The sequence below is a fragment of the Hippoglossus stenolepis genome, chromosome 8, assembly GCF_022539355.2.
Source record: "Hippoglossus stenolepis isolate QCI-W04-F060 chromosome 8, HSTE1.2, whole genome shotgun sequence".
NCBI classification, from domain to species: Eukaryota; Metazoa; Chordata; class Actinopteri; order Pleuronectiformes; family Pleuronectidae; genus Hippoglossus; species Hippoglossus stenolepis.
In genome coordinates, this window is record NC_061490.1 from 19,922,873 (window position 1) to 19,938,274 (window position 15,402).

The 15,402-nt window shown below is 41.5% G+C and overlaps 1 protein-coding gene and 1 long non-coding RNA gene across 4 annotated transcripts; one reads left to right on the plus strand and one right to left on the minus strand.

The window, feature by feature from the left end:
- Positions 1-311: 311 nt before the first annotated feature.
- On the minus strand, positions 312-14,420 carry lin28aa (lin-28 homolog Aa). 2 transcript variants are annotated; one of them, XM_035164344.2, is made up of 5 exons: positions 13,984-14,420; positions 13,619-13,697; positions 12,600-12,772; positions 8,004-8,188; positions 312-4,370 (listed from the first exon to the last, which is right to left on the minus strand). In XM_035164344.2, exons 2-5 carry the CDS (start codon positions 13,626-13,628, stop codon positions 4,151-4,153), a joined length of 588 nt encoding a protein of 195 aa, XP_035020235.1. In that variant the 5' UTR covers positions 13,629-13,697; positions 13,984-14,420; the 3' UTR covers positions 312-4,150. The 2 variants fall into 2 exon arrangements, with proteins under 2 accessions (XP_035020235.1, XP_035020234.1); XM_035164343.2 differs by lacking the exons at positions 13,619-13,697; positions 13,984-14,420 and adding an exon at positions 13,225-13,400.
- LOC118114103 lies at positions 12,087-14,120 on the plus strand. Of its 2 annotated transcripts, none has more exons than XR_004697421.2 (3): positions 12,087-12,312; positions 12,407-12,843; positions 13,204-14,120. It is a non-coding gene; the product is annotated as an uncharacterized LOC118114103 (long non-coding RNA). The 2 variants fall into 2 exon arrangements; XR_007032863.1 differs by having other exon boundaries at positions 12,407-12,721.
- Positions 14,421-15,402: the final 982 nt, after the last annotated feature.

The window sequence follows — 15,402 nt, forward strand, 5'->3', positions numbered from 1 at the left end:
TGTATTTAAGCTGTAAAATGTATATTTCTTTCCTTTGTAGGTGCAACTAACACTAAATGACCATTTCCATGCATCAACAGAGTGATTGTGTGTACAGATACTGAAGTCCTGCACATGTAATGTAAAATACATTTTGCTTATAATACTTCTGTGCTTGTACTTCAGAAAACCTTTTGAATGCAAGTCTCTTACTTGGTGGAGTATTTATTTGTTTTTGTATTATTGTAAGTTAAAGGTCCCCAAGTATTTCTTCAATGGTGAGATGTAATAGTCAGTGGGTTGTAAACAAAAAGGAAAACATGACACACACACATGGATATTGACATTTATTAGGAAATGGAGCAGATCTTTACACATAGAAACATAATCACAGTTAATACTTTGAAAAGCCTACATGCTGCTCATCATTGAAAAACTAGCCATTAACTTGCCTGAGGTCAAGGTAATTGTAGGTTTATGGCAGTAAACATTGATACATTCATCAGTAATAAATGCAGGTTTTTTTGGAAGTAGCTCAAGCCATTTACCTGATAAAAGACAACACCACAAATTAAATGGCTGATGGTCACAAACAAGATGTACTACGAAAAGCATGATGTACTGCAAACGATACCCTGAGCAGTCTTACAGGTTGTTTTTTTTAAAAAGGTATATCTAACCCATCTAACACCCGACAATCAAATCACAATAACACACCAATGAGGGGTCAAACAGGCTTGTTGCAATCAGAACGTCTTTCGTGGACTTTCGTTTTCAAATGATACATTGAAAACATCTACGTACGGCAGAATATTGCAAACATTACAATACAACACTTTCATTCGATCTTTATCTAAATAGTGAGTTTCGGGATCACAGATTAAGAGTTTGATGAATGAGGTATTGAGTAGATTTTAAAAAGGAAAAATTAAAATCAAAAACGGATAAAGGAAGTCATCTGTGTTTACCCATAATGCAGAGAAAAGAAGGTTCAATGTTAAAATGCAGAAAAATTGGAGTATTCCAACCAATAAGACCACTTGATTTAACAATCTTTCTGTCCTTTTATATCCTGAGTAGAATTATCAAAACCATGTTTCCTTATGCAACCTTCTAAAAATTGGAAAACATATATAAACACCAACTAGAAGCGGAGTATGAAACAAGATCTGAGTGTTAATTCGTCCATGACACATTCTTTTTGTCGAAAGCACTGATAGTCTGAAACACCAAGTATCGGCCGTGTGTTGAGATGAGACAAACCCGGATTATATACTACTAGCCCCAATCCCTTTAACAATATTCTACTACATCCCCATCTACGACGATTATAGAGGAAAAAATACTAATAGTGGAACATTCTTCATATCATATATCATATCATGTCAAATAGGAGAAAATATAAAGATCATCACGTCGTGTGCATGGAAAGGTGAGTCTAAATAGTTTGTAGATCTCAATCTGAACTGTTTTCATTTTGTTTGTTAACTTTTTGTGGATAAAAAGAGAAGCTGTTGCACCATGACATTGAAACGCAGACTCCAAGCCCATTTTCTGTGGCTCCTTTGACCTGTGTTTCACATCATGAGCAATTAATCGTGATTCTGTCTTGAATAAACACACCGACTCTTTCTAAGCAATCTGAAGCATTCCCTGAGTTTTCAGATCGGCATTTCCTGAGATGAGACAAAGAGCGGAGGTTATATTTTTCCCAACCAGCAACGGACTGTGTGAGGTATATAAAAAAAATCTAAATAATAAAGTAAAAAGAAATATATATTCAAAAGACTTTAAACTGAATATATAAAAAAAGAAATGAATGCATCTTACACATGATTAGTGCAGAGTAACATTGCATTGGCTTTGGCATAGATAGGAGTAACAACGCGCCTCTCTTCTGAAAGACTCACAAAAATTGAAAAAAATAAATCATACAAGGCAAAGGAAATAAAAGAAACTTAGTTTAAGTCAGCCCTCATAATACTATGTACCTGTACAGTGTGTGCTGCATATTGTTACTCTCTTGTATTGCAATATTACCGTTTCACTGTGTTCACACTGCATTGGATTATTAAGGACAATGATTTATTAAGCACACATGTACAAAATAATACGAGTACCGTGATGTTAAAAAGATATTTGAAGCTTTGAATGACATTTGGCAGTTTTCTGATGTCTAACATTCATTGCTGAGAGGCTTCGACAGGAGGAGGAGAAGCTGCAGCACTCATGGATGAAAATAAATAAGTATGTTTTTTTTTTCTTAAAAAAAGCTTTAGAATAATTTTACATATATATTAATTGGGTGTAAAAGTCTCTTCAGCTTCTCCTGTAAAATTGGAGTAAAATGCTGATTAGCTAGCTATCTCTACATGCTCCTCCGCGCAGGCTCGGTGTTCCTGAACTATCACCCTACTAAGGGTCATAGGGAGGTAATGTCTTAAATAACTACCTAAAAATGGATCACACTGGATATAAACAAAAACACCAGCCATCCCACTGGCAACGTCATGTCTGATTCTGCCTCATTTTATTCAAGTATCAAGAGGAGAGCTAGTTGGACATCTCACTAACTCAGTCCAGGTCAAGTATCTTATTAGAAGTTATGTTGTACATGTATAGATTTTAGTATCATAGTTGGAAGTCTATCAAGTCCAAGTTGCGGTAATAAATCAGCAGCCCTTAACACAGCAGCCATTAAATGAGAATATACTATTTGTGGAAAGTTCATCATCGTAATGCTTCCAGCTCCCTGAAAGGTTGAAGAGCCATTTAACACCAGATTGAAAAGCAGCATTTGCCTTCTCTGGTTGGAACTTCAACTGCACCCACTCTAATAATCTTGCTTTCTCAACAAAATAGTGTTGACAACATGTTTTCCTACGATGTAGCATGGAGCTATAGCACCACACAACATCACGCTCCCTAGGACAACAGAGAACACCAAACCACACTTAAGTGGCCAGTACACTCCGTCCAAAGGGCCTGTTGGATTGTCGAAAAACACCCATATCTGCACAGCTTTACAACGTCAGAGCTGGATGTCCGTGTTTGACAACTGAGCAGCTGAGCTACGTGATATAGTTCTCTACAATTGGGTCTGGACTTTCTTTTTGTCTCAGACATGTGCAGAGAATATCCTGAGTTCAGAACATGTCTGAAAGCTGAGATGTTCAACCACTAGATGTCAGCAAGAGCAAGATTTTCAGGAAGTTCTAAATCACTCTAAAATGAGATATAATACAACCAATCACAAAATCCTGTGTAAATACTGTAGTGCAAAAGGATTTGATTTAATTCCAATTCACATCTCAAACATCCAAACGCCGTGTACTGAGAATATTTGGTTTGCCATCAGTGGTTAGGATGACACTTTTAGTAGCAGGACCAAACATGCACCAATGAGGTAGACAGTGCACCTTTTAGACAGCCAGCAGACCGCTGGGTTAAAAAAATGAAATGACAAAACAAAAGTGACCAGGAGCTGAAAACCACTTCTGGTCCGACATTCATTTGGCCCCAGCAAAACTGGATGGTCAACTGCAATACTGGCAGATGCCAAAACATTGCCTGTAGCTATACCCTAAAACCCATCCCATGTGTTTTCACAAACCCTCCCCGTTTCCCATGCGATATGCAAGCTAACATTCATTACAGAGGTACCATCTGTCACGTCTCTGCCTTGTCGGATAGTGAGGTGTAACAGTCAGGAATTAGACTAAAGGGTAAGGCAGCAAAAGTGTAGCTCCATTGTTAACACACGGAGTATTACGCAAAAAACAAGGAGGTATAATGCCCACAGGAGAGGCACAATATCACATAAAACAATGAAGGTTCTACAAAAACTCAGTAAGATAGTCTGTTATATGGCATTACTCACTACAATCTCAAAGCCCTAAAGAAAAACAAAAAACAGCAGTGATTCATACATTTAGAAAGCGTCCTGAGTGCAATAATACAGCAGTATTCCTGAGTGTTACACCAAATGAAATAAAAAACAAAACAAAAAACTTCAGCAACATTTTCCATGAGTATTTTTTTAAACCTGAGGTAGTTCCAAAAGCAGCCTCGACAGGTGGAAAGGGGGTCGTGTGATTCCCCGTCCCTCCATCAAAGCAGTTTGATTGGCCTCTGTGCTTCCCCGGCGTCAGTGTTGCCCGATTCCCGCCCTTTAATCGGAGGTCTCGGGAGGCAGTGCCGAGTGGCTGTGCTCCTCCTCGTCTCCTTTCAAGGAGGACGGTTTTCCCTGAGAACCCGGCGAGGACTGTTGTGCTTTGATTGGGCAGTTGGCAACCATGTGGTCGATGCTCTGGCAGAAATGGCACTTCTTGGGCTGTGGTGGCAGCTTGCACTCTTTAGCATGGTGGTCCAGGCCTCCGCAGTTGTAGCACCTACAAGAGCAAATAGAATTTAGTCAGATATCACGTTTGCCTAAACCTGCAATTATATATTCAGCACTTGGGGGAAATAAGCTTCAATCACCACTATGTCATTTCATCAACATTTGTGTTGATATGAAACCAACAGTTTCAACTTGCACGTCTAGTACTTTAAGAGAAACTTTAGCATTAATTTGGAGAACTCTCCATTAAAGGTTGTCTGTCTTTGGTCTCCTCTTAAACCTGAGGGAGATATCTGGCTCTTCAGCTAAACATGTTAATTGCTGATGATGTTTTTTGGGTCTTTTACACTTAAGACAGTTTCCTGCTACAACCAAAAACAACACTGAGTTAAGAGTGAACCCAAAAAAAAGTGTACTGGTCAGAAAACTGAATGAATGAGCTGAAAGACCCAATACATCTCATCAGAGCTGAGTGGTCACTGACTGCCTCGGTGATTAATGTGAAAAATGAGCCTTCTAGTGTCAAACTTAACTTGTCCTTCATCATCATGTTCAGCAAAGCTATGATATCTAAATGAAGTCAACTTTAGGTTGCACTTCTTTGCCACTAGATGGCGTCCTTACACAGGAATTACTTGAGTTTGCAATTGGTTGTAAATCTTGTGAGGGCATTCCAGGTCACACCACATCAGTCTTTGAGCAGCATACCAGGTTGAACTTCCACGAACTGTCATTATTTTATTAAATGGTCAAAAATCTAAAGCAAAAGTTATTTAAATTTCCTATTAGCAGCCTTGAGGGCAAGAAGGAGATTTTGAAAGGGTTGAATATTTAAGCAAACTACAGACTTAAAAGAATGAAGTGGCAGCATTCTGGTTGTTCCATGCACCTGGTATGGTTACCATGGCACATTATCCAAGATATCGTGAACAGCTTGTCCCATTTGTCAGTTTGTCACTGCCAAAAGCTTCCCATTGGACTCTATTGTGCAAGACATCCGTTTCATCAGCATTGAACTTTAGAAATCAACGCCATGAGGGGTCAGCGGGAGCCATCGGGGGTGCCTTGGCCACCTCTGTTCGAACATATTCTATAGAATGGCCACGCGTGCAGGGGCGGGAGACAGATGGGTGGTGGGCGTTGGATGGTCAGTGTGTGCCACTGACTGAATACCCCCCCGCAGTCCCTACCACCGTTGCCTCAGCAGATGAAGTTTGGACGGGGAGGGTGTCGAGCACCTCTGTAGCTGCAGCCTACGGGTTGGTGTCAAGGTCTGTGCTGTTCACAGAAGCTCCAAACATCAGCATCCATCAGGAGGCAAGTGGAGGTAAAGGGAAGTGGCCCCTTTGTCTAAAAAAGCTGCAGTAATGACCTCTGAACCCTGACCCCCCCCTTCCTCATACACACACACACACACTCCTCAGTCCTCTAACCCCCAATCCCATCCCAGCCCCCAGCCCTCTTGCATTTACTCATACACTGTTGCCATGACAACAGTGACCTTTCACCCCCTCGCCCAGGCTCTTGCATCTGTTATCAATTAAATGGACAGGAGGTTTCTTTCCCCTCCCTCAGTCATATAACTGACTCCACTGGGCTCAAAACCAAGGACTGGAATCAAACATGATAATCTTCCCTCCTATCGCCAATATATCCAACTATTGGCTATAAACGCGATCAGCCAATCAAACAACATAAAATACACGAAACACCATCCTGTGTTGCATAATGAAAAATTGCTAGAGGGGGAACGACATCTTATCCACGGATCAGTGTGGTCTTGAGAGAGTTATTGAACCACAGCAGGCCTCCCAGGACTCTTTGAGGCAGTAGTGATCTCTGTTCTCACACTGACTACTCTCTGGCTCTAATCACAACTGACAGGGGGGTGAAGTTGATACACCTCTAACCCCGTGCCATACTGATATTCAAAGAATGAACCCCCCAAAAAAAATCAAGGCCCCCTTAGCTCTTTTTCCCCCCTTTCACTCAGAGGAACATTTTTCCTTTGCACGAATCCTTTTTAGAAGACATGTTTGCAGAGTATACTATATATTTGCAGATTTTTCGCTTTTGCAACTTTCACAGCACCTGGACCCGGGAAGTTATGTCCTAATTTTTAAGAATCGTGGAAATGTGTGTTTCAAATTAAAAACCACGACCTAAAATATCGATGTTTTTATTAACAAACTAACAAAGTTGCATGGATTCATGTTTTTCTGGACTTAGATAAATCATTAGTTTTGGAGTTACAAATCACATTGCTAGAAGAGGTTTAGGAAGAGAGAGAGTGTCGTTGGGTGTGAATTCACTTGGGGCCCAGCAGATTTAAACAGTTATTGATCCAGGTCACACATCAAGCCTGCTGGTGTGACCCTTGCTGGGGCTGGAGATGGGGGTTGAGGAAGAGGAAGGAAAATGGGGAGAAACTAAAACACCATTGTATATCTGATCCAAAGTGGGAACAACAATGGCTGTTTGTTGACTGTTGAGCTTTAAGAAAAGGTCCATAATGTAAAGGTGCATGTTTTGTTTCTGTCCAATGAAAACAGTGCATCTTCGAATTTGGTGAATTTGGAAATAAAAGTTTTTTAACGAACAGTAGCTATTTAGAATATATATAATACTAGCCTCGCCTAGTTTACGATTAATGCATTTATACACTGGTCAGCCACAACATTAAAATAAAACATTTGAATTAAACAGAAGAGTGTAAATTCCAGCAGGAACCTGGAGGGAAGGTTTTAATTAACCAATTTTATGAAAAGCAGCCTTGAGTTTTTAACATTATTTCAGAGATCTCCTTTATTTTTCACAAATGCCTTTTGGTGTTTTGTCTGAATTAAAAACACACTTTAATGTTTATATTCATGGTGGTTTCTACTCTAACAATTTTAAACTTGCCTGCAAAACGGGGGAAATCAAAACCAAGTTCAATTTAACAAATGAGTCAAACCAGACACAGTTTTTTAGGGTTTAAGTTTAAAACAATAGAAACTGTGGTTTTTAACCTATAGCTTTTTGTCAGATGACTCAAATTGTCCGACTGGTGTGATTGTAAGATATTACGTGGACAATGTCAGGCTTTCTTCTTTTAGTTGTGGGATGCATTTCAAAAGGTGAAACAAAGTTGTGGCAATAGCTTTGCTGCATATTTAGCATATAATCATTGTTTGTTCACTTCTTCCTTGCAAAGCACAAACCACTGTCAGACGATGGATCCAGTCCTGTTTTTGGAACCAATTGATCCACCTCGGTCTTCTACTACCACTTCTGAATTAAACACAACTTGGAGCTTCAAGTATGTGAACCTCGTCTGAAAGATCCTCTCATTGTGTGTGACCCATGTCTGGATCCTTGGGTTGAAGAGAACCAACACATTCTAACAAACTCTCCCATAGGTGTTGAGGTCATGAACGAGGGATTGATGAAGCCTTGTTGAAGCTTTGACACTTTCAAGCAGACTACGATGAAGATGTTCACTTAGGCTAAATATAAACATGGTCTCCACAAGCTCCTCCATAACTTGGCAATGAACATAAAATCTAAATATTTCCATTCTGAAGATAACAGGAATGGCCCCGTCTCAACACAAAGCCACACATCACTAATTGTCGTTCTTCCTTAAGAAGCTAAAATGAAGTAACCTTTTCCTATTTTCTACCAGTTCATCCTCGCTTACCTGTCTCCCTTTGAACGTCGTTTCTGGAGCTTCTTGCCTTTGGGTCTCCGCTCGCTGCCCACACAGTGGATACCATCTGGTCCCGTGACTCGCTGAGACTCCAGGCCCTTGGATGACTTCTTGAAGGCAAACTCGACGGCCTCGCCCTCCTTCAGGCTACGGAAGCCTTCCATGTGCAACTTGCTCTGAAAGGGAAAACAGGACCAGGATTCAGCATCGAAGTTACCGTTTGGGAAAAGTGTGAAACCCAGTACTTCATGATAGGTGAGACAGAAAAAGGCCTAATCACAAATGGGTGAATGGATATTTTAATATTGTTCATACTGCAGATTTACCCCATATAGTGAGGAGTATATTATCAGTGAGGAAATCACCTCCACATTGAGCCAGTGGAGACTTTGACCCTTGAGAACAAACCCTCACCCATTCTTCACTGTCTGATAGCTCTTATCAGGTGCCTGGTATTTAAGGTGATGAATAGACAAACACTACAAAGCTTGCTGTTCCCAGCTTGAGCTCACTCAGCCCTGCGCCATCGCCTTAATGCTGCTTTGTCTTTTTTTTTGGCTGTTTGAGAGGTAAAGCTGATGAGGATAACCTTCAACCCATCCCCCCCTCCGGAGGAACAGCATTCCACACGGCCTCCCCCACCCCCATCCCTCTTCCCACCCACATCACATAGCTCGACTAACACACTGACCATCGCCACTAACCCTAAACTGCAGGATGCAGGGGTTAGCGGCGGGGGTTGGGGGTGGGGTGAGAAGGCAGCAGGGCTTCTCTGGGAGGTTGGAGGGGGTCAGGGAGACATTCCTTGGATAGTTGTTTGGCAAAGAGACATTAAAGGTAAAAGTGGAGGGAAAAGCCCAAATGATTGATGCTCCCCTGTGATAAGAGTGTGCTTGAATAAGCGTCATCTTCTTTTTGGAAATTAAAGAAACATGTTTTGATGAACAACAACGGAGACCTAATGCAACAACAATGGAAGAGCTGGTTGGAACATGTTGAGAGTTAACGATAACCTAGCCTCCTGCTTATTTATTCAACGTTCACCTGAAGTTACCTTTCAGAGGGTCCCACTAGATATACGCATCTTTACTGATTGCCAAAGAAAAGAAAGGGCGTAGATGGAAATGAGGGTGAGGTGTGGTTTTGAGGATAAACTAGCTGAACATGGGAAATCCCTCTCTAAAATCCCCTTGGTGGGGCGGAGATTAAATGATCACAGCCGTAGAAGGTTTGTTTTGATAGAAATGAATCCCTTTTCTTTACGGTCTGCTAAAACCACCAGGAATCAAACGGAGCTTCTCAAAGCAAATGGTTCGTTGTGAGAAAAGTCTGTGATCTGTTTGAAACCAAAGGCAAACAGGTGAAGCGTTTAGGACAGCTTGCGATTTAAAAATATAAAAGACGTAAATCTCCCAAGATTAAAATTCAGATTAATCAAATGATTAGGATTCTTCAGAACTCAACGTTTATCTTGGAATCATTACAAACACAGCTTCTTCTGGAGAGTTAAAACCTAACAACGACTTCTGCAATGAAAATAAAATGCATATACTCCATCACTCTCTGGTGCTGCAACATTCACTCAAGCTGCTTTCGTTCAATCATGCACTCCAGCCCTGAACTTTTCCACACACCAGCAGAGGAGCTGTACGTGAGAACGCAAATTTCCGAACCAGTTCGACCAGACTTTGCTTTGCCAGCTCCCTTGTAAGAGCCCATGTGTGAATAGAGCTGGTCATTGTCTTGGAAATTTACACTGGACGAGCGAGTGGATGATCATTTCTCCTGAACTTGTTCTATCCAGCCACCAACTCTTGCCTAAACCTAACTGAGTGCTTCCAGTTGGGGTGAAAGCGTCACACACAAGCTATCTGGAACTCCAGTGAATGATGTGATCACTGTCAGGCCTCATATCTGAAAACCGATTCATAGTTTCTGCTTCTCCTGATCAGTGAGGGAACACAACTGGTGAGCCGTGACGTTAGAGTGGCAGCATGGACATCCACAGAGCACCACTACAATCAGGCCCCTCTACCCTGATGACCGTTAACCCACTTCCTCTCCCATGTGTGACCTTCCCCACCCCCATAACGGACTCTCACTAGCCACATGCCCACATTAGGTTATTAACACACACACACACACACACACACACACACACACACACACACACACACACACACACACACACACACACACACACACACACACACACACACACACACACACACACACACACACACACACACACACACACGGATCAGAGTGGGGCCTTTCATCTTGGGCGTACAACATGATGTTGAGACGTTATTAGTGGGGTCTACTGTAACCTCTGTCCAGAAAGTGTTGGGGAAGCACAGTGACGCAAAGAAAGACATCAGAGCAGCGAGGGACAATAGCAGGGGTGCTGCCTCCACAAAGAGGGGCTCGGTCACGGCCGAGGGGTGCTTCATTTGGATGCGTGGCTCCATTGTCCACCTGCACAAAGGCTGGCAGACCTTGGGAGTTAATTTTCCCTGACACGCGGCCACTAATTTCAGGGTTGAGGCCTCTTACGTTGCCATAACCCCTTTACATCCATCATTGACACGCGCGTCTAACGTTTCCAGTGACAGAGAGGGAAGTTAAGTCATTGGTTACCTCGCGGATGAAACGAGAACTATCACAGTGAGGCTGTTGCTTAAGCAAAGAGGTGATGCAACTTTTCCTGGAGCAGTAATCAATTTGTTTACATGTCACAGACGGTTTCGCACACTTTTTTAAGAAGCACGTGATTAAACCTCGAGTGACACCAAACGATTCATCTCTACTTGCCACCAAACTAAGTTTCCAACCCCAGGTGAAGTAATATTTTAGTTTGCAAAATGACTAATCAAGGGTGTTTAGTAACAACTGCTCCTCAGAGCAATTAAGTCTCTTAAAGAAAACACACGGGATGTGCGGGAACATGCAAACCAATGAGACTAAACTCATAAGTCTAAAAGAGCTCCTTTATGTGGATATTTAGCAACCAAAGTTAAATCTTTAAAAAGGTAAAATGTCCCCACAGTCGTTGGTCTGGGAGGGCGGTGACATGCTGGTGAGTGGACATGGAAATTCACCTCAAGTCAAAGCCTGAGATTCCCCCCCGTGCTCTTTCAAGCTTTTATAACACGCAGCCACACACAGCAAAGAGCCCTTAATCACTTTATGACAGGAACCTTGAGGTGAATGAGCAGCTAGTGGAGTCTCCTCTCATTCACATGCAAAGCCTTTATCTTATCAGACAGCAATGGAGGCGCTCACTCACATGAGGAGGAGGGGGTGCGAACCCCCACCTCCCTCACAGCTCTACACACATCCCTGTGGGAGGTTTTTGGTTAAATCTGGAAGAAGTGAGGAGAAGAAAAACTCAAGAAGTTTGCAGACTCTAAATTTACATCTGCAGCTACATTTTTTTAAAGCCCTCAATAAAAACAGACAGTCTTATATAGATATACGTTAGTCAATTGTTTGGTTTTAGGCCCAAATGCCACCTAAAGCATTGATTATGAGATCAAGTTGTGTAAGATGAATATTTTAACTTTCAAAATAAGCTCAATTGCCTTATATATATTGTAAAATCTGCATTAAGGCAAATCTATAACCCCAAATAATGTGAAGATTTAAATATTGTTAATCAGAAGATTGCAGACTCTTAAACTACATATCCGGTTATTTATCCAAAAGCATGACCTTTTCTTTTTACAGCCCCTCAGTAAAAGCAGATCAATATATGTAAAGCAGTTGTTTTTTTATTAAGCCTAAATACCACATAAAGAATTGATTATGAAATGTGGCTGTGTTGAAAATGCATATTCTAACCTTTTAAACGCTAGATTTACACGGGTTATATTATGAACTTTTCACTAAAGTGAATCTATAAGCCCCAAATAATTCATTTATGAATTTAGGTTGATTTTTAGAAGCTTTTTGTGCAACACCCACATTGATAAAGGACTAAATCCACTCATCATACTCTGGAGTGAGTATTGACTGTTCCCGTCTTCAGTACAGGATCAATCACACGGCTCCTCTTGTTTAAAGGAGCAGATTTCATGCAGCTCACACAGGACGCGCTATGATCCATCTGATCCATGGACGCATCTTTTACGCATCGATGTCCGCTTGTGAAAGTGTGCGAGCTCTCACGGGCACAATCCGCAATTCACTGCATTGCACGAAACCCCACGAGGGAGGCACGCTGCTCCCCTGAGGGGAAAAACACCCACCGTGCACGCTGTTGCATCCGAAACCACCAATCTAAAACTGTTAAATACAGGTATCGATTATTGTCTTAACTTTAAAGGACGCATATCAAAACTCCTGGGTGCATTTATAAGTATTTGTATTGTTTTGTGTTTATTCTCATTCAGGTTAATGAGTCACTGCAGCTTGTTGGAAAAAATGGAATAAATTCAGCTGCATTGGAAACAGGTGATGATGATCACATGCTGGGAAGGAATTAATTTCACCTGCAGCAACATGTTTCTCAGTGTTGGTTTGTAGCTGGGTTTAATGCTGGGAAACAACTTCCAGCCCATGATACGCAGATCCTGCTCATCCTACCTGATGGACGAAGACATCGACCGGCTCCTCCAGCGGCTCTCCCTCCCGGGTGGTCATGGACAGGAACCCGAAGCCCATGCGGACGTTGAACCACTTGCACACGCCGACGCCGTGGAAGGACTGTGAGTCTTCCTCGGTGCTCGGTCCCTCATCTTCCTCGGTCTTACAAACTCCTGCAGAGGGAAAGTGAGCGTAAAGTTACACCGATTCAACTGTGAAGGAGAGGATGCGTGAAAAGCATGTGGTCTGTAAACTTTTTTTAAGTTTCAAAAGGCCGGAAAAGTTTCTTCTGTGTTTTTTTCGTTGCTGTATCACTAATCGATACAGATCGATTGAATTAAGACACAAATAAGAATCGAACAGGCTGCGTTTTGGGGTTTATTTCGATTAAAGTGATCCTGAAAAGCAGCAACAGAGCAAATATCTCCTTCTTAGGTTTGGGGAAAATAAGTCATCTTGATTTTTACATGATGCCAGATTCCTTAAAGAGCATTTTAAGCCTCGACCGTGAATTGCAGATCACGCGTGTGAACAATACAGGAAAGAAAAACACTGTAGCATCAAAGAAAACAGCTCAATTAACTTTTTCTTTTCTGTTTTAAAGCAGCTTATTTCGTTACTCCACCTGGGAATTCCTGGTTCGAAGCGGAGCCCATGTCTTCACCTCAGCCTTGAGTCAGAATTAGCACCCAAGCTACAGTATCCTTTTTTTAAAAAATTTTTAAATTGAACCCCGGAGCTGGGTAATCCTCACAGATGCCACTTTAATGCAAAATGCGGTGGAGAGCAGAAGCTGCGCCGCGAGAGGGAAAGCGGGAGAGGGGGTAAACAAAAGAGGGCTGGCAACCTATTCCCCCTAAACAATGAGGGGTGGGGGGTCAGATTTTTTTTTTTTTTGCTGAAGATCCCCCCCTCCAAAAAAAAAGATCTTAAAGACAATGCAAGGAAACCCAGCCCCTCACAGAAACCACTTCAACCATTCCCTCCCCCCCTCCCCAAAAAGAAGGCTCCCAGCATACCTTCTGCCATGTTGCAGGGCCAGTCTGCTCCCAGTGTGCACCGCTGCCGTGTCCCTCTTTGTGGACTGACTCTCTCCTCCTGCAGTGGTCAGAGCTGCTGGTCACTAAAATGACCATTTCCAATCCAACAAACCCCCCACACTCAATCCCCTCGGTCACGTCCACGTGATTCACAATTACACAGTCCCCAAGGGAATCGGATTGCATCATGGAAAGGGCCTCGAATGTGAGAAGTCACCAATCACATCCAAGGAAATCTCCTCAAAGATATTTAGAATCACGTTTAAATCATGAATTTTGTTTAAATAAAATGAAAACATTTGTCTGTATATGATGTAGTGTGTGTGGGGTGTGAGGTGTTTTACCTGCAGGACTGGACACTGAGGTTATTCCTGCACAAAACACGATAAACCTGCTTTTCCTCAGGTTTTTCTCAAACAACCAGTGACCTGATTAAAGATTTACTTTTACCTTGTGAATGATCCAGTAGTTCTAATGTAAATCCGAGTAAAAGTGGGGTCATGGTCGGTAAAGTATTAGATTAAGAGTGCCTGATTTAAAACATCTAATTCAACCATTTCTTTTAAAAACTAGAATTCAATTAATGATTTTATTTAAAAATGCTGCATGTTATTTCTTATTTCTTCTCGTTGTGTGGGCCTTCTTCTCCTTGTGGTCAGTGTGTTGGTTAGCTGCTGTCCTAACACGCCAGAGAAAGGTTTGTAATGGTAATCCACGTGAAGCGTGGAGGGGGAAGGGTTTTTTACTCTTCTTCTTCTTTCCAGAGAAGGGAAGAGCAGCTGAACTCCGACTCAAACCAACATGGTGATGAGCTGAAAAAAGTAAAGGAGGAAAAAAAACACAGAAAAGCCCACTGGAGCTCCACTATGACGAGAAACAGGTTTAGAGAAAAGAGAAGAGTGAAAAACAATATGGCAGCATGAAAACAAGCCTGGCTGGTCAAACGAATTCACGGATCAATAGTGATTGATCACGTCATGTTAAAATGTGGACTCGTGTCCTTGTGGGATGATGGATGGATCGAAGACACGGGAAAGTGATCTTATAACCGTCTAATTCAAGAGTATAAAAAATGTTATTTAATAGTCCAATTAATTTAATAATAATGCAGAATTTTTGAAACATAGCAGCATAAAACATTAAATCTGGAAAAAAAGCAAAGCCTGAATATCAAATAGGTTTTATATGTATTTTTTAAATATTTGTATATGCACGTTTAACAAATGAAAGAACAGTTATAGGCTGTATAGGCCATAGGCAGATTAACTTGGAAATGATCTGAACGATTTACTGGTTTGTGCGAGTGGAGGCTGCAGCTCCACCTCCTCCAACTGATGTCAGAGGTGACCTGTCGATTCCTGCCCCACTTCTACAACGACCCCTTGTGGACCCGGACCTGACAACTGGCCCAGTTAAAGACCCATAGAAATAATTACATCACACATCAGAGAATGACACAAAGAGAAAGTGCTTCACATTGGTGCGTTCAAGAAATAAAAAAAAAACCTGCACAAAAAGATCACTATAATTTTTTCTTGTGTAGTTTCTAAATAGTTTTGACTTGGTTATGATTTCTTTTTTTTTTATTTGATTGGACAATTATATATTATGGTGAGATGCAGATATGGACGATGAAATTACAGATGGGAGAAGGATTTGTTTGGCACTTGTGATATAATTTTAATCTAAAAGTAATATTCCTGTTTATTTGGAGATTTTCGAGGCTTTAAAATATGCTTATCCCTAATTTATTTAAAATAGAA